The sequence below is a fragment of the Macaca nemestrina genome, chromosome 3 (genome assembly GCF_043159975.1).
Source record: "Macaca nemestrina isolate mMacNem1 chromosome 3, mMacNem.hap1, whole genome shotgun sequence".
NCBI lineage: Eukaryota > Metazoa > Chordata > Mammalia > Primates > Cercopithecidae > Macaca > Macaca nemestrina.
Genome location: NC_092127.1, coordinates 30,386,671 through 30,412,624, shown reverse-complemented (window position 1 = coordinate 30,412,624; position 25,954 = coordinate 30,386,671). Strand labels below are relative to the sequence as shown.

Here is a 25,954-nt window from a genome sequence, read left to right as displayed (position 1 = left end):
TCCTGTAGAGACAGGGTTTTGCCATGTTGCCCAGGCTGGTCTGAAACCCCTGGACTCAAGCTGTCCTCCCGCCTAAACCTCCCAAAGTGCTGGGATTACAGGCATGAGCCACCATGCCTGATTTGCTTATTACATTTACTTACTATACTTTAGGCACTATTTGAGAAGCCACACAGTATATAAAGTTTTTCAGTTGACAAAGTTATATAACCAGTGTATCCATAAATGATAACTTAGAATAGATGGAACTTCACAGTTTTGAGTCACTATCCATTGTTTACATATCAAGACAAGCTTTAGTGCTGTTTTTTGATGTCCTCTTGATATAAGTTGTAATGAATATCTTTTTATGTTAAAGTTATGTGGAATTACTGTAAATGTTTTCTTTTTCTTTTTCTTTTTTTTTTTTGAGACGGTGTCTCGCTCTGTTGCCCAGGCTGGAGTGCAGTGGCCGGATCCCGGCTCACTGCAAGCTCCGCCTCCTGGGTTTACGCCATTCTCCTGCCTCAGCCTCCCGAGTAGCTGGGACTACAGGCGCCCGCCACCTCACCTGGCTAGTTTTTTGTATTTTTTAGTAGAGACAGGGTTTCACCGTGTTAACCAGGGTGGTCTCGATCTCCTGACCTCATGATCCGCCCGTCTCGGCCTCCCAAAGTGCTGGGATTACAGGCTTGAGCCACCGCGCCCGGCCAATGTTTTCTTTTTCTTATCTGAAAAGTAATTCATATTTATATTTAAAACTTTAGAAAATGTAGATAAGCAGAAACAAATTTTAATTGTCTATAATCCTACTATGCAATTATAGCTATTGTTAACATTTTCTTTATGCCCTTCCATAGTCTTTATTTTGTGTATGTGTGTAGAATTGGTTCATGTTAAAATGAGGAAAATCTTTTGTGCAACATTACCACCGTTGCTGATATTTAAAATGTGTTGAATTATTGACTCGTACATTGTGAGCTCCCAAAACCCTTCAGTGGCTTCCCACCTCATTCAGGGTAAAATCCAAACTCTTTACCATAGCTCCCCACATAATTTCACTCTTGAATATCTCTCTGCCCCAGTCCCTCTCCTTGTCAGAGCTTGTGCTGACCTCGCTATTCCTAAAACATGCTAACGCCACCCCCAGCTTGGGCTTTTGATCTTAGTGTCCTTGTTCCTGAAATGCCTGCTACTCACATGTGCTTCTGCAGGGGTCAGGCCTTCATTCCATTCATATCTTGTACTCAGATGTTACCTGAGCAGGGAGACCTTTCACCCCCTATATCCTGGATCCTACTTAATTAATTCTCTAATCACTACTATGTGATGTTCTTATTTTTTTGATGGCCTTCCCCCAACTTCCTACTCACTCCCCAACACAGACACAGAAATGCTAGGATATAAAGTCTATGGAATCAGAGTTTTGAGTACATCCACTCTTATTCCTAATGAAATCAAGTTTACTTCCATTTTTTTGAAAGACTACAGCATAAATTTCAAAAGAAGTATTTATTCTCAAGTGGTCAGCCTATTCAGTAAATTTTATGAGTCATCAAAATCAAACAGTCAAGTAGGTGGCTTCTAGACCTAATTTTTCGCATAACCTATGAAGCAGCACTTTTAAAAACAAGTAGTTTTTCGGAAGCCTTATAGTTTCATCATAGAATATTTGTGTATTGAAATTTGGGTAGATATTAGTGCTCTCCAAATTAGAGGGCACTGAACAACTCCATATATTTCATACTGTCTTTGGTTCATAAGATAATCTAATACTTTGTTGATTTTGTTCTTAAGTTACATAAACAGCACAATAATTTTTCATAATATATTTAATGATTATATTCCTTTGACTTAGTGATATGCTAGATTTATCTCAACTTTACACAAAGACAAATATGAAGTATACTTAGCAATGTATTATATATTAATATGTGAAAATGTTATATACAAAGTTTGTGTGCTTATATACTTTGTATGCATGTCTGTATATTTCATGAAGATGATATAATTAAAATTATTCCTTTGGGAAATAAGTGAGAGCATTAAAAAAGAGAAAACAATTTTCTTGTCTTAATATAACATCTTAGGTCATCCCTTGCTATCTAGTCACCGTTTATCACATCGGTTTCTTTTCGTCTTTGCTGGATGCAGTACTTATCACAACTTGACAGTTTCTTGTTTGTTATTTAATTATTTGTCCCCACCCACTAGTTGTAAGATGCATGACAGCATGGGCTTTATTTTACTCGTTGCTATATTTAGCAAACTCGGAATAGTGTCTGGCCTACTGGTTTTCAATAAATGTTGTTTGACTAGTTAATTGAAAAGTAAATGAACTGTCGTGTTTATTTTATCCAAACTGCACACAATCCCGTGAAATAAGTCACATGTTATCAGAGTCCTGCCTACTTCTTCATAAGGCATTTAGACTTTCACTGTGGAAGATTTTTCAGTCATAGGTCGCAAAAATGATCCTAGTATTTGTTTAGGGTGATGATAGCTATTGTACCAAACAAAAAATATAATGGTTCAAACACAATAGATTTGTTTTAAAGTCTCTTTTTCATAAATCTGATGTTGTTCTTGATCAATGGACAAATTCCTTCTAGATAGTAGTTCAGGGGTGCAGGCCCTCTCCATTTTTTGGCTCAGTTGTCTTTAACCTTCAATGCAAAGCTTGCGTTTTCTTCCAGTGGAGACTCTCTTTAATGGAAAGGGTAAGATCATGGAGAGTCTCATGTGGAAGGTTGTTATGAGTAAGATATAGAAGTGGCATAATCACTTGTAATTGTTTGTACTCTAGTGGTTTGAACTCATTTATATTGGCACTTACGTAACTGGAAGGGAGGTTGGGAAATGTAATCTAGCAATGTACTCAGCAAGAGGGCACTGGTGAATAGCTAGCCAGTCTCAGCCATGCTACTATATGTAGATCTAAGTTCATTTGCATTTAGGTGTAAGATAGCTTTATAAGTTTTGAAGAGTTAAAAATTAATTATGGATTAATGTTTTTAATTCTGTGTAAGGCCTCCTTCCCAAACCCAACCTTTTTTTTTCACAAATAAGGCAGCTTAGAATCCTCCATGGATCCCATAGGAATCTTTTTTCTTTGATTTTAAACACTCATTTCCCAAACTCCATACCCCATTGAGCATTTCTTCAGCTGGGATAACTAAGTGCAGTCTCTTTGGAGCTCATCAAAGTTGTTGTCTAATTGGTTGTAGAAACCATCTTCTGATAGTACCAGCAGCTACCTCCCTCTCCAGGGATTGCTGCTTCCATAGCACCAGTCCCACTAGGTTCTGGAAAACAAGAGACCGAGAACTCAAGTTTTAGTAATTGTAGAATATTACCAGTATTTCTATATTAATTAGTGTTACAGTCTAGATGGTATGATTGCATGATTTGCTTATAGTCGATAAACGTATATTTTGGAGCCTGTTACTGAGGGTTTTGGACGAGCCACTTAAGCTCTGTGAACTTCCGTTTCTTATCTCCTTCCTTCCTTCCTTCCGTCCGTCCTTCCATCCTTTCGTCTCACTCTGTCACCCAGGCTGGAGTGCATTGGCATGGTCTTGGCCCACTACAAACTCTGCCTCCCGGGTTCAAGCTATTCTCATGCCTCAGCCTCCCAAGTAGCTGGGAGGTGCATGCCACCATGCCCGGCTAATTTTTGTATTTTTAGTAGAGGCGGGGTTTCACCATGTTGGTCAGACTGGTCTGAAACACCTGACCTCAGGTGATCCAGCTGCCTCGCCGTCCCAAAGTGCTGGGATTACAGGCGTGAGCCATCGCACCCGGCCTGAGCTTTCATTTCTTCGGCAATGAAGTGCAACATCTGGGTTCTTCATAGGTATTAGAACAAAGAGACAATGTATGAAACATTCATTGCATTGCCTGTTACACAATACATGCCCCCTCGCCCCAAAGCAATCACAGTAATTATTATTAACATTAAGAGAGGCCGGGCGCGGTGGCTCAAGCCTGTAATCCCAGCACTTTGGGAGGCCGAGACGGGCGGATCACGAGGTCAGGAGATCGAGACCACCCTGGCTAACACCGTGAAACCCCGTCTCTACTAAAAATACAAAAAACTAGCCGGGCGAGGTGGCGGGCGCCTGTAGTCCCAGCTACTCCGGAGGCTGAGGCAGGAGAATGGCGTAAACCCGGGAGGCGGAGCTTGCAGTGAGCTGAGATCCGGCCACTGCACTCCAGCCCGGGCTACAGAGCAAGACTCCGTCTCAAAAAAAAAAAAAAAACCATTAAGAGAAAATTTACAGAGGACTTTGGAATTTGAAACAGATGAAATACTACCCAGAACATGACTTTTAAATCACCCAACTCAGTGCCAACAGTTGCTGTGTTTTTCATTGAAAGTTCTTGGACTGGTAATCTAGAGAATTTTTTGGAATCTCCCAGAGGGATTCGTGCTTTTCAAATGAGTCGTTGTTGATGGTTGAAAATGAATTGAAAAGGAAAAGGAATTATATGCAGAGTGCATGCCTGTGTACGTGCATTTGTGTGCGTGTGTGTGTACGTATGTGTATTTGAAGTGAGAATAGTGTGGCTGTCACTTGAAATCCATCATAAAACTGTTTATTAACAGGCAACAGGACATTTCATTTGGCCATATATACATTAATCAACTACCTTCGTGTTTCTATGGAAACTTGTATAAACAGTTGGATTGTACTGTTTGAGGTCTCAAATAAACATTTCCATTTTGAAAAAAAGACAGTTATCTTTTCAATGACACTTTCAATGGTTCTAATAATAATTCTGCTATTATTCTTGATGCCATATATCTCAGATATCTTTCTTAAAGTGATAGAATTCATTGACTAGCTAGCATAAGTGAGAGAGAGAGAGCATGCGCAAGAGAGCGTGTGCACACACATAGTATTTTTTCTGACCTTCAAATGTTGGGGAAATTATATATAAGACAAGGTTTTGTTTCCATCAAAATCAACTATCAGAAAATAAGTCACCTTAATCTTCTATATAATGAAGTTCTCTCTCAATTTATTGTTTTTAAACAGGAATGTATTTTTTCCATAAGGAAAATAAATCAGAAATGACCTCAAGCGATCTTAGCTTGGAATGTTTGTAAGAGTCACATGATGGCATTGGTATAAGGGAGTTAAAGAAGTTTTACGTAGATTTAATAATGAGTCCTGAAAATATGATCTCAAAATTGCAATTGCTGGATATTACCATAAACATTGTAAAGATCAATTTATAAAGCAAAAAGTAAATGATTGTCGTTGTAAAGAACTTGCAAGAAAAATGAAAAATCAGCTTCACGAATGTTGTACAGCACTATGTCATGTATAGACACATCACTACCTTAAACAAATTAGAAGGAATGTAAACTCAATTGGATGACTCAAAAAGTGAGTCAGCTTTGCAAATGTCAAAGTCATTGATGTTAGAGATGCAGATGTAAAGTTTCGTGAGAGCGAGAAATTATTTACAATTAATATTTTATTTTCCATGTGATTTTGAAATTTGTATTACACTAGTAAGTTGACATAAATAGCCATTTGATTGTTTCATTGATATCCATGAGAATTTTCAGGTCAGTTATTAAATTAATAAATATATTTAAGTTTAATGCTTAAGTGTGTGCTCCCTAGCCATTTGTCTGGGGCTGCCATCTGTTTCCATCACCTTTTTGCTGTGTGATCTTGATGCAAGTCACTTTTCTGCATCTGAGGTTTCCTCCTACATAAAATAGTCCTACTAATACCTACTTTGTAAGAGTGTTGTTAAAAATTAAGTGAGCTAATATATGCAAGTACTTAGAGTAGGGCCTGGCACATAGTAACTGGTGTACAGGTAATCTAATTTTGTTATCTTTGGGAAAATGGGGCAAAGCTTCACATTTTGAAATACATGATACTTAGATCATGCAGTTTCTCATCACCCGGAAGTATTCCTCTCTCCCATTTTGAAGTGAAGTTCATACAGGTTTCCTTTCTACTCAGTGCTTTCTTTCAACATTCAATGGAAAAACCCTTCTAAAAGTATTTGCTTTGAAACATTAGTCACCTTGTGACAGACAGTCTCTTTTCAACCAGTTCACTAATTCTGATTATTTATTTTCCTCATCGGGGTCCCAAGTGTGTTTAAAGTGTCCCCATTTCATACATGTAAGAATTAATTCCTTTCTGCCTTGGGAGAGGGCTAGAGTAGCATATTTCAGTAGCTGATTCCACCACATAAAGATATATATTTGGACAGCAAGCCATGTAAATATTCATTGTATAAGCCACATCTTATCGAGCCTTCTCTGTTACAACTCTCTCTAAAACATTATCATAATATAGGAAAGTAGCAAGGAACATTTGAAATACATCCCCTCCCCCACCCCCAAAAAAACACACAACACAGTGGTGTTTCTGTTCAGACTGTCCTCTGAGAGGCGGTGTGCTCCGTATGGCAGGAGCAAAGTTTTATGGTTTTACCATACTTAGTTTGTAGCATATGTCTGTGCCAAATACGTACTATTTTCGAGGCTTTTGCAGTCAAATATAATAAGGCAATACACATAAAAGCACAAAACTACCCAAGTTGTTATCACTTTGAGAGAATTCTAAACTACAGAAACTTGAATATTTATAAAAGAGAGTAATTGAGCTATAAGCATATCATGACAATGAGGTTATTTAGTTTGCAAAATTTATTATGGTATTCCAAGCAGTGAGTTCCTCTCCATATAAATACATGATTTATTTAAAAGGTAATACGTAGACTTTTGGGGAAATACGTAGTAAGTGAACTACCGTAATGGTAGTTTTAGGTATGACCCTGTCAAAACAAGTCATTTGGTTGGCTTCTTTGTTTCCACGGAATTTGAAAAATATCTGGCCTAACGTGGTGAAGGATGTTGAATGGAAAAATGACAGAAGAAATGAGAAGGAACAGAGAGGCGTATGTAAGGTAGATTATTTGGACGACAGTGATTATTTCATTTGATCACTCTCTTATGTTACAGTCATTTCATAGAAGAAACTGAGGTACACAGAAGTTAACTGACTTGCCCAGGTTTGCTTGACTTAGGAGGTAGTTGAACAGAAGATAAATCCATATATGGCTAACATGAGGCTTCTGTCTTCTGAGCCTGGTAGGAAGCTGGAAGAATGTTAAGTTCTTACAAATTGTTAATTTTGGCAGTTTTCTCCAGTAGATAAAAGCAAATACATTTTTGCAGAACTATTCTTATAAAGCATAGTTATATCAACACCTTAAAAACTCTACCTGTAGTTTAATCAGAAAAACATTAGGCCTTATCAGTTTATTAAGTTATTAACTCATGACAGATTTAGAAAACTTTTGTTTCCTGACATTATATACATTTATTAGCAAAATAAATTGTATATTTTACAAAAATCTTTCTCTTTGCTTTGTGGAATACTGATAGATGAAGCCTTCAAGGATGGGTGTTGTATCTAGGGTGTATATAAAGGGATTATGAGAGGAGTCAAAATTACTATGGTAAATAATATTTAAAAGTCCAAATGTTTACTTTTTCTGGTGTTCTTAAAGAGATAGGATTTAAAGAAATAAAAGTTGATCAGATTATAAACTGGTCTTTAAAATGAGCTACTAAAAAATTTCCTGCCTCATCAAGCTGCATGTAAAAACAAGTCAAAGAGTGTCAGAACTAGTAGTACCTGAAAAGATAGTAGCAGAAAGGGGAAAAAAAAAAGAAGACAATGTGGGTGTGTATGTATGTGCCTGCCTAGAGAAAGAGAAACAATATGAATGGCTTTTAAAACAACTTGAGCTCCAGAGGGAGTGAAAGATAGTGTCTATAGCTGGGTGACTTTGGCCACGAAAGCCCTTTCTGGGAATAGCTCAATAATCCATTGGCATCTAGGCTTAGATTCCAGCTACAGGAATCGTGAATTTGGAAAGGACCTGCGCCTTGCAGAATCTGGTCCGTGACGATCTATACTTAACACTTGTTTAGTCATTTCTGTGTGCCAGGCACTTCTCTAAGTCCTTCACACCCATTTATTTATTCAGTCCTCACAACACAGGCTTTCAATAAATGATGGATGAATGCTGAATGAAAATATAGTATGCTTTATTTTTTACAAATACCTCAGAGAAAAATAGAAAATATGTCTAGGAATATACTGACTCCACCTTATAGAGATTAAAAGCATGAACATAAAGACTCAAAACTCTAACAATGATATGGGGAGAGCAGTGTTCATTTGGGTAAATTCTGAGTGATGCATCTTAATATAAAGTTACTTTTAGTCACTAAGTGTGATATTTAATTTAAGTAGTTTTATTCAAGGTAAGATGCCCGGGAAGATTGACTAGATTCCAGTGATCATCACCCCAAACGTTGTGCATTCTGTTGTAACTGTTACTTAAAGTGGTTCCAAGATTAGTTTGGAAAATTATCAGTTAAATACATTTCAGTCAATAGACAGTATTTTTTTTGTTTTTAACTGTTGGATTTCTCAGCAGTCCTAAGATGATGATGATAGGTATCTTGGAGCATGAAACTCTCTTTTACATATTAAAAAAAAAAAGGAGAATAAGCCTCTGTTGATAATAAAATTCCACAAAATTCATCCCCAAAACTTGGGGATCTAGTACCACAGACGCTGGGCTATATCAGTAATTAATTCAGGATGGAAAGGAAGAAGAAGGGCAGCTACCCTTGTTTGTACTGCACTGTCACCAACTTTAGGTATTTTACCAATTTAACTTTTTTTTTTTTTTTTTACTTGTTATTACTTATTTACTTATGAGTATTTACTTATTGGTATCAGAGACTTCAAGGCATCCATACTCATTGTCTTTATGTTCAAGGTAGAGTTCATTTATTAGCTAGTGATTTTATAAATGCCAACCATTAGATTAATCAGTGATTATCAAATTCCTATTTATATATTATAGAGACTTAAATAATGTGTAGAATTTATTTTTTCAAAGCTAATTATGGTAGCATCTGTTTGTCCTACATAATAAAACAACAAAAAATTATTAAACAAATGATACCAAGGTTTTATGAAACTGTGATTAATTTTAGATTTATGCTTATATAAAGTATTACTTCCTGTGTGCCGGGCACTTCTCTAAGTCCTTCACACCCATTTATTTATTCAGTCCTCACAACACAGGCTTTCAATAAATGATGGATGAATGCTGAATGAAAATATAGTATCCTTTATTATAATACTTATATAAAGTATTATATAAAGTATTACTTTATATACTTTAATACTAATATAAATACTTTATAAGTATTACTTCATATATGCATAAACCTAAAATTAATATTATCTGATTTAAATATAATATATAATTAATATAATCTAAGTCTGATTTAAGAACCTGATTTAAATATTACCCTTGTTTCTTATGTATTTAGCAGTGTTTGTAGTTAAACTGTGATTCAACCATTTGCCTAAGAGTAGTTTATTAAAATTGTGATTCACAGGTGGTGTTTTTTAGGACTATAGGTTGCTTGTTCCAGGAACAAAAAAAATTAAGCAGTAATATATTTATATAATCAAATATTAAAATAAATATTTAAGTGATAAAAATGAAAAATATAGGTGAAAAGATTCCTTGGAATTGTGTTCTTAATGAATTGTTGGAAAATACATTGGTATTAAAATTACATAAAATGTGTTACTTTCTCATTTAATTAACTTAATTATTGATTTTATTCAGGTAATTACTGTATATTTCTAGCTTTATAAATTTTTTTTTTGAACAGAATTTGTTATAAATGGTGGCTGCAGTTGCAAGATAATTCACAACTTCAATTTAATCTGTAATTTAATTAAATAGCATACTGATACATAGTAATTTAAATTGGCACTGGGTCAAGCTTAGAAAAAGTTTAGAGTCAGGGATGCTTGCTGTCATGTTGTGCCTTTCTTGTATATATTCCTCAGATCTCTGTTGCCCTGATGCCCTTGGGTTTAAATATGGGCATCTGCCCCTGTGTCTGCCTCCTGACTCTTAACCCCTACATGGTTTATTTGCCTCCTAGAAACTCCATTTTTCCTAGGCATGGGCTCAGGCCTCTATTCCATTAGAGTGTCATGGCAGAGCCAAATCAGTGCATTTCAGTTTCTTTCCTTATGGGAACACCTTTTGTAACATCTCCCATTCCATAACTTGACTGATGTGTATTGTCAATAAAATTTAATAATAATGCCAGATGTGGTGACTCATGCCTGTAATCCCAGCACTTTAGGAGGTTGCGCAGGTGGATCACTTGAGGCCAGCAGTTTGAGACCAGCTTGGCCAACATGGTGAAAGCCTGTCTCTGCTTAAACAAATAAAATAAATAAATAAATAAATAAATAAATAGCCGGGGTGGTGGGCACCTGTAATCCCAGCTCTTTGGGAGGCTGAGGAAGGAGAATCGCTTAAATCCAGGAGGTGGAAGTTGCAGTGAGCTGAGATTGTGCCACCACACCTCACCCTGGGCAACAGAGCAAGATTCTGTCTCCAAAAAAAAAAAAAAAAATTAATTATAGTATTGTGATCCTAATTGGTGGGAAAAGATTTTAAGGTTTTTTTGAACATGGCATCTATTCTTACATATCTCATATTAAAAGGTATTTAATTAATGCTAATTTATATATGCATTTACTTTAATGTATCATTATTTCATGCCATTCTGCAAAGAACACAGATAGTGGAGAGAAAGAGATAAAAACAGTGTTTGCAGTGGCTCACACCTGTAATCCCAGCCCTCTGAGGAGGGAGGATTGCTTAAGGCCAGAAGTTTGAGACCAACCTGGGCAACATAGAGAGACCCTTTTTTATTACCTGCAAAAAATTTTAAAATTAGCTGGGCATGGTGGCATGTGCCTGTGGTTCCAACTACTCAGGAGGCTGAGGTGGAAGGATCACTTCAGCCCAGGAGTTTAAGGCTATAGTGAGCTATGATTGTGTCTCTACATTCCAGCCTGGACAGTTGAGGAAGTCTGTGTCTTTAAAATAAAAATAAAAATAAAAAACATTTATTTTCTATTGTTTGTAACACCTGTCACACAGTGAATTTGGAGGTAGTAGAGGTTTAGAGTTAGGAATGTCTTACTTATCTTGATATTCTCTGCCCCTAGCAGAGTGTATGACACGGCAGATATTCAATAAGTATTTATTAAATATAATTGAATTTTTAAAAGCAAAAATATTTCTCTTTTGACAGTCTTATGGTTCTGGGCCTAACATTTCCATGTAATTCTGATATTTGTGACTGTAAGTAGGCACAAATGAATAGATTGTGGTATCTAAAAGCTGGATAAATGTCTCTTCTGTTAGGTTTGGAGCTCTTACAGCTCCTAGTGCTCTCCATACAGTGAATTCTTAGTCAGGGAAGATGACCAGATGATGGATTCTAAAGAGAAGAGAATTCTGTGAGACCTGAATAAATAAAGTGTAAAAATTCATTAGATTGGCCGGGCGCGGTGGCTCAAGCCTGTAATCCCAGCACTTTGGGAGGCCGAGACGGGCGGATCACGAGGTCAGGAGATCGAGACCATCCTGGTTAACACGGTGAAACCCCTTCTCTACTAAAAAATACAAAAAACTAGCCGGCCGAGGTGGCGGACACCTGTAGTCCCAGCTACTCGGGAGGTGGAGGCAGGAGAATGGCGGGAACCCGGGAGGCGGAGCTTGCAGTGAGCTGAGATCCGGCCACTGCACTCCAGCCTGGGTGACAGCGTGAGACTCCGTCTCAAAAAAAAAAAAAAAAAAAAAAATTTCATTAGATTGTTTTATCTTCATTTGACACATTAATTAAAAAAAAAAAAAATACACTATGTGGCATGTCAACCTGAGTCATGTCTGCAAAAGATAATCAATAGAAATCAGTTTATTGTTTTCTAATTACATGTATTGATTGATGCCTTTTAACATCTCTAAGCCATAGAGTAATGTTTCCCCAGTTGCCTTCTGCAGTAAGTGACTGAATTAAATGGAAGAGTAGCTAAGACAATGAAGGGTCTCTATCCTGCCTATTATTTATTTTAATATCTGATCACCATCTATTTAGCTACATGTAAAATTATAGTCATTAATACATATCTGTAAACTTGTATCTTGGAATTGTTCCTGAAGAAGTCCTGCAAATATTTCACTATTCTACATTATGAATGAAACATATAAATTCTGAATTTAGAGGTATTTGCCTATCCCTTACAGATAAGTTGTTATTCTCCTAAATATTACATATTTTACAACATCTTCAATTACCAGTTTCTTTATAAACACTGTTAATAAGATAGGTTTGCGATTATTTCACTTCTCCAAGCTCCCTCAACAAATAGATTTTTCTCCATTTATTTGGCATCTAATTATATGCCCCTATGAAGTTCATGTTTAAATCTTCCCTTTGTATGCCTCGTATCCCATAAAGTTATTATTTCTAAACAGATTGTATGTAAATATTGTTCAATATAATTCACTTAAGGTAGAGGGGGTGTAATCCATTCAGAGAGTAGGTCTGAATTAATATGGGATATAAATACATTTTGCCTACTTGGAGCTCTGAAGTATCAAAATCCATTGAGCATTGTCACAAATCCGAACTGTCTCCCTTGTGAGGCCTACTCTAAACTATGCCCTAACATTTTGGAGGGGGAGAGGGAATGAGCCTCAAAAGGTAGATGGGAGTATTACTAAGGTTAACATTTATTTAAGTTTTAACAGTTAGTCCTTATATTTATAACTATTCACCAGCTAAATAGGATCAATATGCAGGAAAAAGGGAGTGTTATCAGTATTTCATGATGCTAGTTAACATGTATTTTGAAATGCTGTTTAATAGCTCAGTAGTATAATATGTGATATTATAGATAAATAGAATGCCTTTTTTATTCAAAAGAATTGGTAATAACTGATAAGAGTGTAAGATTCTTCAGAACATTACATCTGTTTTCTTAGATTCTCACATGACTAGGGCATAATAAGAGAAAAGAGACTCAGTAAATATTTGTCAAATATGCCATTGTATGAGTGGGTTTTTTTAAATGCATTTTCTCTGGTATATAAGGGATGCAGAACACATAAAAGATGCTTAGTGAATGTGTTTATTTTAATAGAGACTGTTTTTATTTAAACATGAACATGTAGAAAGTTGATATTTATGTATATGAGTATAGATAGGTAAGTGTTGTCCATAACTTTTTCAATTCTAAGATCTTTGATGGCATTCTTCTCTCTTCTTTGTAGAGCCTAGTACAGTTGCTTGTATGGCAGTATACTTCATCAATTCTAAGATGCTCTCTTTTTTCTTAACCTTTAAACATCATTTGGGTATAAAAGAAGCTTAAATGTGTTTTCTTGTTTAAACTGCTTTTTGCCACAAAGTTACATTTGTGATGGCTAATAAATAGTAGTAGCCTAATTTGCTCATTGATGTGTGATTGGAAAATTTTAGCTAACTAAATTAAATACCCAAGTTTATCTTAATCACCAGACCCACCTATTTAAAGCATTGAATTAGTGTTATTTAAGGCTTACTGTGTGCTCATACACTTTAAAAATTATTATGTGATTTTTGGTAAATAAGACAATATTTAGTAATTTGTGAATGTGGAAAATGAATACCATTTTTACTTCAATGGGATAGAATAAAATATGATATTTTAATTTTAAAATGTCTTCTTGGAGTTCTTGATTCAGATTGTAATCCTAGTTTTTCCTGCTCCTTCCATAGCTTCCTGCAGATTTCACAAAACTGCATCTTACTGACAGTCTCCACCCACAGGTGACCCACGTTTCTTCTAGCCATTCAGGATGTAGTATCACTAGTGATTCTGGAAGCAGCAGTCTTTCTGATATCTACCAGGTAAGAGACTGTTTTCCTTGTCATTTGCTTCATTTTCATTTATTCCAAGACATTTTAAGGTTCTCAGCTGATAGAATCTATAAAGTAAATACGTGTGTGTATATTACATGTGCATGTATGTACAAAAAATATTAATGTTTATTTAACATGTCATTTTTAGGGTGTAGAACTGTCTAATTGTACTGCCTCTGCTATTATGAGTTACCAAAGTGTTTATTTTTTTATTTGTATAAAATATATGGAGTAAAAGTGTAAAATTTTTGCTTGGATAGATTGCATAGTGGTGAAGTCAGGGCTTTTAGGTTATACATCACCCCAATAACTTACATGGTGCCCATTAAGTAATTTCTCATTATCCACCCCCTACTCTCTCATGCTCTGAGTCTCCACTGCTTATTCCATACTCTGCATCCATGTGTAAACATTATTTAGCTCCCACTTGTGACTGAAAATGTGGTATTTGTCTGTCTGTGTCTGACTTATTTCAAATAAGATAGTGGCCTCCACTTCCATCCATATTGCTGCAAAAGTCATGATTCATTTTTTTATGGCTGAATAGTATTTCATTGCGTTTATGTACTGTACTTTATTCGGTCATCCATTGATGAACACTTTGGTTGATTCTGTATCTTTGCTATTGTTAATAGTGCTGCAAGACACATACAGATACAGGTACCTTTTTGATATAATGATTTATTTTCCTTTGGGTAGATACTCAGTCATGAGATTGGTAGATTGAATGGTAGTTCTCTTTTTAGTTCTTGGAGAAATCTCCATACTGTTTTTCATCAGAGGTTGTACTAGTTTACATTCCCACCAGCTGCATGTTATTGTTCTCTTATCTCCACATCCTCATCATCTGTTACTATTTTTGTCTTTTTCATGACAGCCATTCTGACTGGTGAAAGATAGTATCTCATTGTGGTTTTCATTGGCGTTTCTCTGATGATTACTGGTATTAAGCATTTTTTCATATGTCTGTTGGCTATTTGTATGTCTTCTTTTAAAAATGTCTATTCATGTCCTTTCCCCACTTTTTAATGGGATTATTTTGTTGTTGTTGTTGTTGTTGTTGTTGTTATTCAGTTGTTTGAGGTTCTGGATATAAGTCCCCAGTAGGATGCATAGTTAGCAAATATTTCTCCCATTCTACAGATTATCTGTTCACTCTGTTGATTATTTCTTCTACTGTGCAGAAGCTTTTTAGTTTAATTAAGTCCCATTTGTCTGTTTTTGTTGCCTGTGCTTTTGAGGTCTTAGTCATGAATTATTTGCCTAGACCAGTGTCCAAAAGAATTTTCCCTAGATTGTCTTCTAGTATTTTTATAGCTTTTGGTCTTAAGTCTTCAATCTGTTTTGAGTCGATTTTTTTAATATGCTGAAAGATAGGGGTCCAGTTTCATTATGCTGTGTATGGCAACCCAATTTTCCCAGCACCATTTATCAAAAAGGGTAGCTTTTCCCCAGTGTATGTTCTTGGCTTTGTCAAAGATCAGTTGGCTGTACATATGTGACTTTATTTCTGGATTCTTTATTTTGTTCCATCGATCTATGTACCTACTTTTATACCAGTATCATGCTGTTTTGGTTATTATAACCTTGTAGTGTAATTTGTTCTTTTTGCCCAAGATTGCTTTCACTATTCAGGCTCTTTTGTGGTTACATATGTACTTTAGGATTTTTTTTTTTTCTAATTCTGTGAAAAATGATGCTGGGATTTTGATAGGAATTACATTCAATCTGTATATTGCTTTAGGCAGTAAGGTCATTTTAGTGATATTAACTCTTTCAATCCATGAGCATGGGATGTTTTCTCATTGCATCATCTACAATTTCTTTCATCAGTATTTTGTAGTTTTCCATGTAGAGCTTTCACCTCCTTGGTTGAATATATTCTAGGTTTTTTTTTTTTTTTTGGTAGCTCTTGTAAATGAGATTGCTTTCTTCATTTTGTTCTCAGCTAGATTGTTATTGGTGTATAGAAATGCTACTGATTTGTGCACATTAATTTTACATTCTGAAACTTCCCTGAATTCTTTTATCAAATCTAAAAATTTTTTGATGGAGTCTTGAGGGGTTTCTATATATAATGAGATCACTCCGTCAGTGAACAGGGATAATTTCACTTCCACTTTTCCATTTTGGATGCCTTTTATTTCTTTCTCTTGCCTAATTGCTCTGGCTAGGACTTAGAATACTATTTTGAATAGGAGTGGGAAAGTGGGCATCCTTGTTACAGTTCTTATAGGGAATGCTTTCAACTTTTCCCTGTTGAGTGAGATGTTGGCTGTAGGTTTGTCTAATATTACAAGTTTTTTCTTATTAAAGTCCATACTGAGTGTGACAAAAGGAAGGGCCTATTCAGAGTGGACCATTGAATTATCTTCCTTGTGTTTTTTAAAAATTACCTTTAGATTTAGTATCTGCTTAAAATAAATTTTTATGATACTGATGGATAGAAAATAAGCCAGAGCTGTGGGATTCCAAAAATGTTTTTAAAACAAAATAATTTTAATTCTTAAGAAATATTCTATTAGCTTTGAATATGCAAAGTTAGGAAAAGAGACTGAAATATACACAAAAAATCCTTATTTGGGCCTTCAAATACATTCTACTACTATTGGATTGTATATGGTTTCAAGCAAAATAACATTATTCTTACTTTACAAAGAATAACTCTTGGCTTATTAGGAACTGTGGCATGAAAAAGCCATAAAAGTAACTTTCTTTAGAGACAATATAGTTATGAAGGATCATTGCTGTATTTAGTCAGTGACGTTTTTATTTTTTTAATTATTGAAAGTTAGTCAACAATTAAGAATACCATCAATACAAGACATACTCGTTTAGGTCCTGAATTTAGTAGATCTTGGAAAATAATTTTATTTTAAAGAGACAGTATACTAGTTATATCCTTTTCTCAGTTTACTTCCACATCACATACACACAAACACACCATTTATTCTGAAAGTTGATTTTTCTAAACATGTATCGAAGAGTTCCCGTGTGTAAAACAATCAACAGTATACATAAAAGCTGTACTTTAGCTTATATTAATTGAAATATTATGGCAGAGCCTTTGTCCTCTAAACTTTGAATTATTATTATACATATTGAAAATCTATAGTGAGAATACAGCTTGAGGTTACAACAGTTATCACTGTTCTCATCAGATAAATACAAACTTGGATGAAACTCCTAAAAGGTAAATCTGTTAAGAGAATGAAGTAACTTGTTTGGCCAGGTGCAGTGGCTGATGCCTGTAATCCCAGCACTTTGGGAGGCCAAGACAGGCAGATCACTTGAGGCCAGGAATCTAAGACCAGCCTGGCCAACATGGTGAAACCCCATCTCTACGAAAATACAAAAATTAGCCAGATGTAGTGATGCATGCCTGTAGTCCCAGCTACTCAGGAGGCTGAGGCACGAGAATCTCTTGAGCCTCAGAAGTTGTCACAGCAGTGAGCCGAGATTTCCCCACTGCACTCCAGCCTGCGGGGCAGAGCGAGACTCCGTCTCAAAAAACAAAAAAGTAACTTGTTTGTATAATTGATTGAGGCATATTCTGAGGGGAATTCTAGTCATATGTGCTTTTACCTTGAATAGGCTGGATAAGTACATGAGGAAATGCAGATGGTACTTCTGCCCCTGGTTATCATCTGAATGTCTGTGAAACCAGAGTGTAGGTGAGAGTTCCTAATTACTCTAACTTAGTTGGAGCTTGCAGCCTGCTATCTGGCTTTATCTTTGGGTGTAGATGAAGAAGAGGATCCCTGTGCATATCATTATAGTTGATTGTCAAAGCTATTTGTTTCAAATTTGATGACAGGCGTATAGCCTGTAAGTATGTATCCATCATAAGGAAAAATCCATAGATGTATCTAAGGATCTAGTTATTGGCTGTGCAAAACTTAACATTTAGTAGAGATTTTCAGTAGACCACTTCTATTATCTTTGAATCAGAACTTAAAATGAGAAGTCTGACATGCACCTGGTTCAACTTCCAAATTTACATTTGAATCCTCTGCTTCTCTCCTGTGAATCAAGCATCCAGTTTATTCTTGAACAATTCCAAGGGTGAGCAACTTTCTCCCGCAGCAGCCCATTTAATCTTCATACAGTTCTGATTTCAGAGGTCTCCTGTCACATTGAAGTGAGAATAAACGCTCACGAGATGGACACAGATTGAATTTGAATGCTGTACACCAGGGAGATATGGATAGAATAATGTTGCTGAGATGGTGGGAAGAGAGGAATTCGTGAGTGAATTCTTAGTCATTCATAATGACTAACCTTTAGAGAAGAAACACTCCTCTGTTTTAACAGGGACACATCCTGGGGAGTTTGGGAGTTGAGGGAGTTCCTGTCTTAGACTTCTGTTTTCTCTCGGAAGAGTTGAGTTCATTTGTTGAGAGTGAGAGGGTTGGCAGGTAGAGAGTTTTAAGGAGAGAGAAGTTTTGAAATAATAGTTGCAGAGAGTAGGAGAACAAATTGACCAGAGAAATGGAGACTGAATTGAGTTAGTGCCCTCAAATATAAAGTGATTTCTCTGCTCTGTTAAGTAATTTTCTCCACAGTAAGCACAAAGAAAGCAAGGATTTGACTTCACCCAGGACTGAAATTTGTTAAGTGACTGTAATACAAAGACAGGTGGAGCAACAAGGCAAGCGTTTTCTAACTGCAGATCACAGCTTTTGTATGCCTTCTGCCTGGAATGTTTTCTCCTAGCTTGATCCTTTTCAGCCTTTGTTTTCTTTTTTTTTTTTCTTTTTTTTTTTTTTTTTTGAGACAGAGTCTCGCTTAGTTGCCCAGGCTGGAGTGCAATGGCGTGATCTCGGCTCACTGCAAGCTCCGCCTCCCGGGTTCACGCCATTCTCCTGCCTCAGCCTCCGGAGTAGCTGGGTCTACAGGCGCCCGCCGCCTCGCCCGGCTAATTTTTTTGCATTTTTAGTAGAGACGGGGTTTCACCGTGTTAGCCAGGATGGTCTCGATCTCCTGACCTCGTGATCCGCCCGCCTCGGCCTCCCAAAGTGCTGGGATTACAGGCGTGAGCCACCGCGCCCGGCCTTCAGCCTTTGTTTTCAAGTATCATCTCCTCAGAGTTGTTTCTTTATAACCCTCTGTAAAGGAAATCCTCCATTTTGATTCCTTTCCTGCCTAATCTTTTTGTTTCCTTCCTAGAACACTGAGTGAAACAATTATTACTTTTTATGTTGTCTCTCTGCCTAGTAGAATGACACCTTCAAGAAGGCAGGGAACTTGTCTGTCTTGTCTCCATTTTTTTTGCTAGAGCCTAGTACAGTGCCAGGAAATTTTAGGCATTCAGTAAAGATGTGTTGAATGAATGTAATTGAAATAATAGACATGGGAGTATAAGCTGGATATGAAAGGAAGTTGAGACAGGAGGTGTGAATGCTAGACACAGAAGGTAGTAGAGTCTTGAGCAAAGATCCTTCTTAAGTTGAAAAAAGGTTACCTTAGAAGCAGATGGGGGCAGGTCGAAAGAATAGAAGGTTGTTGGTGATTGAAAGCTTTAATGTCTAAGTTAGTGATACGAGACAGCACCATTTCCAGCCATGGTAAGTTCCTGGTTAAATGGTGTGGCCATCAGAATCACAGCAAGTGGCTTAGGCTAACCGGAAATAGTTATACAAAAATAGATAGATCAATAGAACAGAGAGTTCCAGCAAAATTGAACTCGTGTAAGGATGTAATATGTGATAGAGGACACTTCATAAATCAATAAAGTGATGGATCATTCAATAAATGGTCTTTGGAGTTGGGGAATCATTTTGTATTCTCATTTTGTATCGTAATTAAAATAAATTCCTGATAAACTAAAGAGTTAGCAAACAGTGTTTTAGTAAAGGATCAAAACATTTTGTAATCAAAACATCAATTGATATGAAGATTTAAAGTCAGAATATAACTAATTTATGCAAATTAGAAAATAGCTCACAATGTTGAAATGTTCAAAGGACAGTAGTAGGTAACTTACAGAAAAGAAAATGCAGATGTCTACACCTTAAGTATTTGAAACATAATAGTAATTGAGCATATAAGGACTTAAATATGAAATTATTCTGCCTATCAATTAGCACAGATTTTCTTACCTAAAGTAAACATTTATAGACATTTTTATATACTCCTTGTAGGATTGTAATTTTGGGGAAGCAACCTAACGATTTACATTAAGAGCTTTAAAAATCGTTCTTCTCTTTTAGGCATATAATATGCATTTAATAAGCAACACTTTTTTGGCAAGTGATTTTAAAGTGCTTACTGATAAAACATGCAGTATTTGATTTTTATTTTAGTTAAATGAATACTTCAGTAGAGCTTTATGGCATAAAAAATTTTGTTAATTTTCTTGATTTTTTAAAATAATGTAAAATAAATTGGTTTTAAGAACTGTTCACAATAGCAGAATAGATTTAGTCCCTTTTGATTTAAATAGTGGAGCTTTCAGCATTGATCTGAGAATATTATTTTTAAAAGAATATCACTATTTAAATATTAATGGACAACAAAATCTATGTTAGTCTGTACATGTATAGGAAATTAGACAGGAGTTATTCGGCTAAACCTTTCTCCTTGTTCCTGTAACAAATATATCCAGATAAACTTTTAAATATAAAGCATCTGTTTTAGTGTCTTTATTTAGAAAAAAAGGGCTTAAAGACACACATGAGTCTTAGTAGTGTTATTTGGAGGAAGCTAGAAAACAATAAGTGTTATGTTTAAATGCAAATATGTATTTAAACTTTGTATCTTTTATGACTTAGCAAAGTTGAAAACATTTTATTACTGTATTATGTTTCAACTATTTCTTATAAGACTATTGAGAATGTTGAGCAAAGTGCAGAGTACTTAGTATTTCTTGGTTGGTCACACCTGATTTTGAATCCTAGCCAGTTACTGGGTTTTGTTTTGCTTACATTGAACAACTTATTTAATTTCCTTGACATTTTCTCCTCTGTAAAATAGGGTTAATAATACTAACTTGCTGAATTGATATGAAGATTATTGTTTTAAAACATCAACTTCAGTGCTAGATACATATGATAGTCATTCAATATAGGATCACTATTTTTATAATTGTTGTATGAACCAGTTGGCCAGAATGTGTTGGTGCAGTTAGTCTAAGATACTGTTTTACAAGGAGAGTGCAGCATTTGACAGAATTTTTTGGGATTTTTTGGACAAATTCCACAAATATAAATTGTGTGCAAGGTTCATTGATGGTATGGGGAGAGGTAGAAGGTGTACGAGTACTAAGATGAAGACTGCATCCCCTTGAGGAAGGGACTTTTGATCTACCTTGAGACTGGCTTTCTTTCTCCCATGTATGATCCAAAAGCAGTCCTGTGAATAGTAACAAGCTGTATCTACAGTTTACATCGATGATAAGATGGGCTTGTGGAGGTTAAGTGACTTTGCTAAAATCACATCATGAATAGTAGAGGTGAGATTTGGAGCCACGAAACTGAGTTTGTTCACACAGTTAATACTATATTCTAGGCACTCTTCTTAAGTTTAGTACTCCTCCTGGAGACCAGTTTGTGTTCCTCAGTCTCTAAACATCTTGTCCACAAGGCGGTGGTATTATGAAATTAGTAGGTCCCTGAAAAGTTGTTTATCTCATTCTTTTAAAAAGTATGATTTAGGGAATATGTAGTATTTTAAGTAAAATGGATATTTATTCTAAATAATCTCTAAATTTTTGGTTTAGTAAATGTTATTTTATGAATAGTTTATTTCTTAAAGCATGGAATGCACATAGAGATAGCAAGCAGCTGTGATCTTTTACATAAAGTGGAAGGTTCCGTTTGGGAGAGAGAAATCCAGCTGACAGTTGAAAGTCTTTATGTTCTGCTTAAGACTTAAATATAAATAATTTAAATGATAGTTATTTCTTTGGGGTGGTATAAAATATATTTCATCTTTTCACATACATTAGATGTTTTAAAATTAAAGAAACCTTTAGTTATATAAATTATTATTGAAAATAAAGATTTTTAAAATTTCTGTCTTTGGTAGTGTCCTTCACTCTATGCTAATATTAAAGAATGTTTATATAGAGAACTGATAATATTTTTGAAAATATAAGGTGATGAGAAATAGTCTTCAATGTGAAGATGCAACTAAGGTGAAAATGTGATCATAGCAAGCATTAGCAAATTATATTTCTAGACTTCAGGGTCAGATGCTGGTAACAATGTTGACCTATTTTCTCTAACCAGAACCTTGGCATACTATATCACATCAAGTTCTACTTCAGTTTCCTTCTTGAATCTAGCAATGATTCAGTTAACTTTGAGCTTAAATTACGAGATGTGTTTCTGAGTGTGTCACAGTTCTGTCTGTATGGGCTGCTGTGGCTTACTGCTCTCCTGCCTGCAGTATCTCTGCTTATTAATGACCAGGCCATTGAACTTTCATAAACATTAGCTTTTCTGTCTTCAATTCTTTTCCCTTTAAGTTTTTTTTAAAAATAATATATGCATTTTAGTTCAGGAAATTGTACCTAAAGAACAGAAAATGTGATTAAAACTCATTGTTAACACATGCTGGTATTATTTCAAAATGTAGGATTAAATCTTATATTCTGTGATATGAACCAGGACTTCACAAAGCTGAAACTTCGTTGATAAGAAAATAGCACAGGCTGGGCGCGGTGGCTCATGCCTGTAATCCCAGCACTTTGGTAGGCTGAGGTGGGCTGATCACTTGAGGCCAGGAGTTCAAGACTGGCTGGGCCAACGTGATAAAATCCCATCTCTCCTAAGAGTACAAAAATTACAAAAATTAGCTGGGTGCAGTGGTACACATCTGTAGTCCCAGCTGAGTCATGAGAATCTCATGAACCCTGGAGGCAGAGGTTGCAGTGAGCAAAGATCATGCCATTGCACTCCAGCTTGGGCAACAGAGCAAGACTCTGTCTCAAAGAAAGAAAGAAAAAAGAAAGAGAGAGAGAGAGGGAGGGAGAGAGGGAGGGAGGGAGGGGAGAGGAGGAAGGGAGAAAGAGAAAATAGCACAATTTATTCTGTAAGTATTAAATTATAGGAAAAGGATAGATCCTTATATAAGCCACATTTGTATTCAGTGAATGTTAAAAAGAGGCAGATTAGATTGCGGTTAAGACTCTGAAGCCAGAATTCCTGGGTTCTAGTCTTGATTCCACAGTTTATCAGCAGCACGACCTTGGAGAAATTATTTCTCTTCACCTAAGTGTTGGAATAATAAAAGTTAATAATGGCCCTTACTTTATAGGGTTGTTTCAAGGATTAAATGACTTAATAAATACATAGCAATTAGAGCACTACCTGATACATTGTTAAGTATTTAGTGTGGCTGGGCGCGGTGGCTCAAGCCTGTAATCCCAGCACTTTGGGAGGCCGAGACGGGCGGATCACGAGGTCAGGAGATCGAGACCATCCTGGCTAACACGGTGAAACCCCGTCTCTACTAAAAAATACAAAAAACTAGCCAGGCGAAGTGGCGGGTGCCTGTAGTCCCATATACTCGGGAGGCTGAGGCAGGAGAATGGCGTGAACCCGAGAGGAGGAGCTTGCAGTGAGCTGAGATCTGGTCACTGCACTCCAGCCTGGGTGACAGAGCAAGACTCCATCTCAAAAAAAAAAAAAAAAAAAGTATTTAGTGTTAGCTATAATAAGATGTTTTCAAGATTTTAATATTTCATTTGGAAAAACACGTTCAAGATTGATATAGTTAATATTTAATTGAATTCATTTTTACTGTGCTTAACTGATAAGTGAAGTCTAGGTATATAATGTCAAATAAGATCTATATGATATATACATACATATTGCTGAGATGATAGTCACAAAAGGCTACATAGTGACGTAGAAAGGATAATTGTTCTAGGATTGAGCTAGTCCAACAAAAGAGACCATCTTGAAATGTGTGACTCCAGTGACTTAGAAAATTTGCAAGTATCTTGATAACTTGAAATTTGGTGATGTGATCACCTTTGTTGATGAGTGGAAAGAAAGAGCATGTTGCCTCTAAGCATATGGTCTCCTATAGTGTTTCTCAATTTATCGTTTAACATTAGTCATTGGGATAATCTAATTGTTAATGTTTCATTTGCATATTTATCAAGTTACCTTTGATTTGTGGCTCATTTTTCCATAAGGACTATTTAATAGGGGTGAAATGGTCCGGGCTTCTTGGCATTAATAAATTCACACCTGTTCTGCAAAAGGAATTCCTCAGAATTGTCACCCTTAAGCTGTTAGCCTAAGCCATTCTCTTTGAAAAATGGAGTGAAAACAAATACTACCTTTTTCTTCTTTATTCTACTGTGTTTCACATGCCATATGACAGCTCAGATAAGAAATCAAAATTACTGAGATAAAGTCATTATTCCTAACCAAAAATTTAATAGGAGGTGGAATCACTCATATTTTGTTAAAGTAATTGTTATACGTAGTTTCTGGTGCATACGTAGTTGTTGGATGGAAAAATAAATATAACAAAAGCATTATTTTGAATGAGACTTGCTCTTATTTCTTTGGGCCCCAAAGATTTATTTACTTAAAATAGTTTTTAATTTGTGTGTGTGCGTGCGTGTGTGTGTCTTAAGGCCACAGAAAGCGAGGCTGGTGATATGGACCTGAGTGGGTTGCCAGAAACAGCAGTGGATTCCGAGGACGATGACGATGAAGAAGACATTGAGAGAGCATCAGATCCTCTGATGAGCAGGGACATTGTGAGAGACTGCCTGGAGAAGGACCCAATTGACCGGACAGATGATGACATTGGTAAGCTTGAACAGTAAAATGAATCTAAGAGCAATTAAAAATATTCAGTGGTAAAACTGTGTGATGAACTAAGAGCCCAAGACTTGTAGACTTTTAAAAATCATTAATTTATTAATTTCCTTTTTATAAACAATAGTATTTGTTGGACAAAAATTGGAAAAAATCAAGTTTACTCAGTCTTACCTTCAGGAATCTACAAATGATAACGTGAATGAAACTTCTTAAGAAACTCTTTCCACATAAACCCTTTCTTAAGCTTAGTTTATGGCAAAAAAAAAAGAAAAAAGTTAAAATGAGACTTTCAAGCAATATTACTTCTATTAATTTCCTCGTGAGCCCTATTTTTATTAAGCTCATGTTTTCTGTATGTAAACATAAAGGCAGTTGGTAAAACTGTCATAATAAATTTGCTTCTACTCTGGTTTCATATGAAGACTCAAGGGGGTGGAAGGAGAGAGCAAAATGTCAGGTTAGTGGCATATAGGCTGTGTGATGGTTGAGACTTTTTTTCTTTTGCTGTTTTTGTTCTTTTTTTTTTTTTTAATTTTTATTTTATGTTCAGGAGTACAAGTGCAGGTGTCTTACATAGGAAAACCTGTGTCATGGGGGTTTGTTGTACAGATTATTTCATCACCCAGGTTTTAAGCCTAGTACCCACTGATAATTTTTCCTGAACTTCCTCCTCCTCCCACCCGCTAACCTTCTGAAAGGCCCCAGTATGTGTTATTCCCCTCTCTGTGTTCATGTGTTCTCATCATTTAGCTCCCACTTACAGGTTCTGTTCCTCTGTTAGTTTGCTAAGGATAATGGCCTCCAATTCCATCCATGTCCCTGCAAAAGACATAGTCTTGTTCTTTTTGTGGCTGTGTTGTATTCCCTGGTGTACATGTACCACATTTTCTTTATCCAGTCTATAAATGATGGGAATTTAGGTTGATTCCATGTCTTTGCTATTGTGAATTGTGCTGCAGTGACTTTGTTTAAGTGTACCCAGAGGTTAAAAATTTAAGTAGCTTTATATCGACCTTTCCATCGTAGCAGGAGTTGGTTGTGTAGTAATTGTTTTGGGTTTGAGTATGCCTCCCAGACTCTGGCTTGTTTCTTAGAGTACTGGAAATGAGAGCAACTTCCATTGAGAATCATCCTTCCGTGAGAGTTCCAGGGTCTATAGCCACCCTTGCCTGAGCCTCGCTCATCTGTTGTACCGCTCCCCCAACTCTTGGGCCAATACATATTTGAAGAGCAGTTAAATGAACTGAATGTGTTGGAATTAGATATAGGATGGTGTGGAGTGACTTGTTGCATGAGTTTGAGTGGCACAAAACATGTATGAGGAAAAACTTTC

At 36.0% G+C, this 25,954-nt stretch overlaps 1 protein-coding gene across 18 annotated transcripts in view; it reads left to right on the top strand.

Annotated features, from left to right (window-relative positions):
- LOC105488645 (Rap guanine nucleotide exchange factor 2) overlaps positions 1-25,954 on the top strand; it is a 259,652-nt gene that overhangs the window by 191,199 nt on the left and 42,499 nt on the right. For all 18 annotated transcript variants that reach the window (XM_011752894.3, XM_011752890.3, XM_011752891.3 and 15 more), the window contains 2 exons: positions 13,691-13,822; positions 24,432-24,609. In XM_011752894.3, the coding sequence (XP_011751196.2) occupies positions 13,691-13,822; positions 24,432-24,609 (310 nt within the window). The remainder of the gene's footprint in view (positions 1-13,690; positions 13,823-24,431; positions 24,610-25,954) is intronic.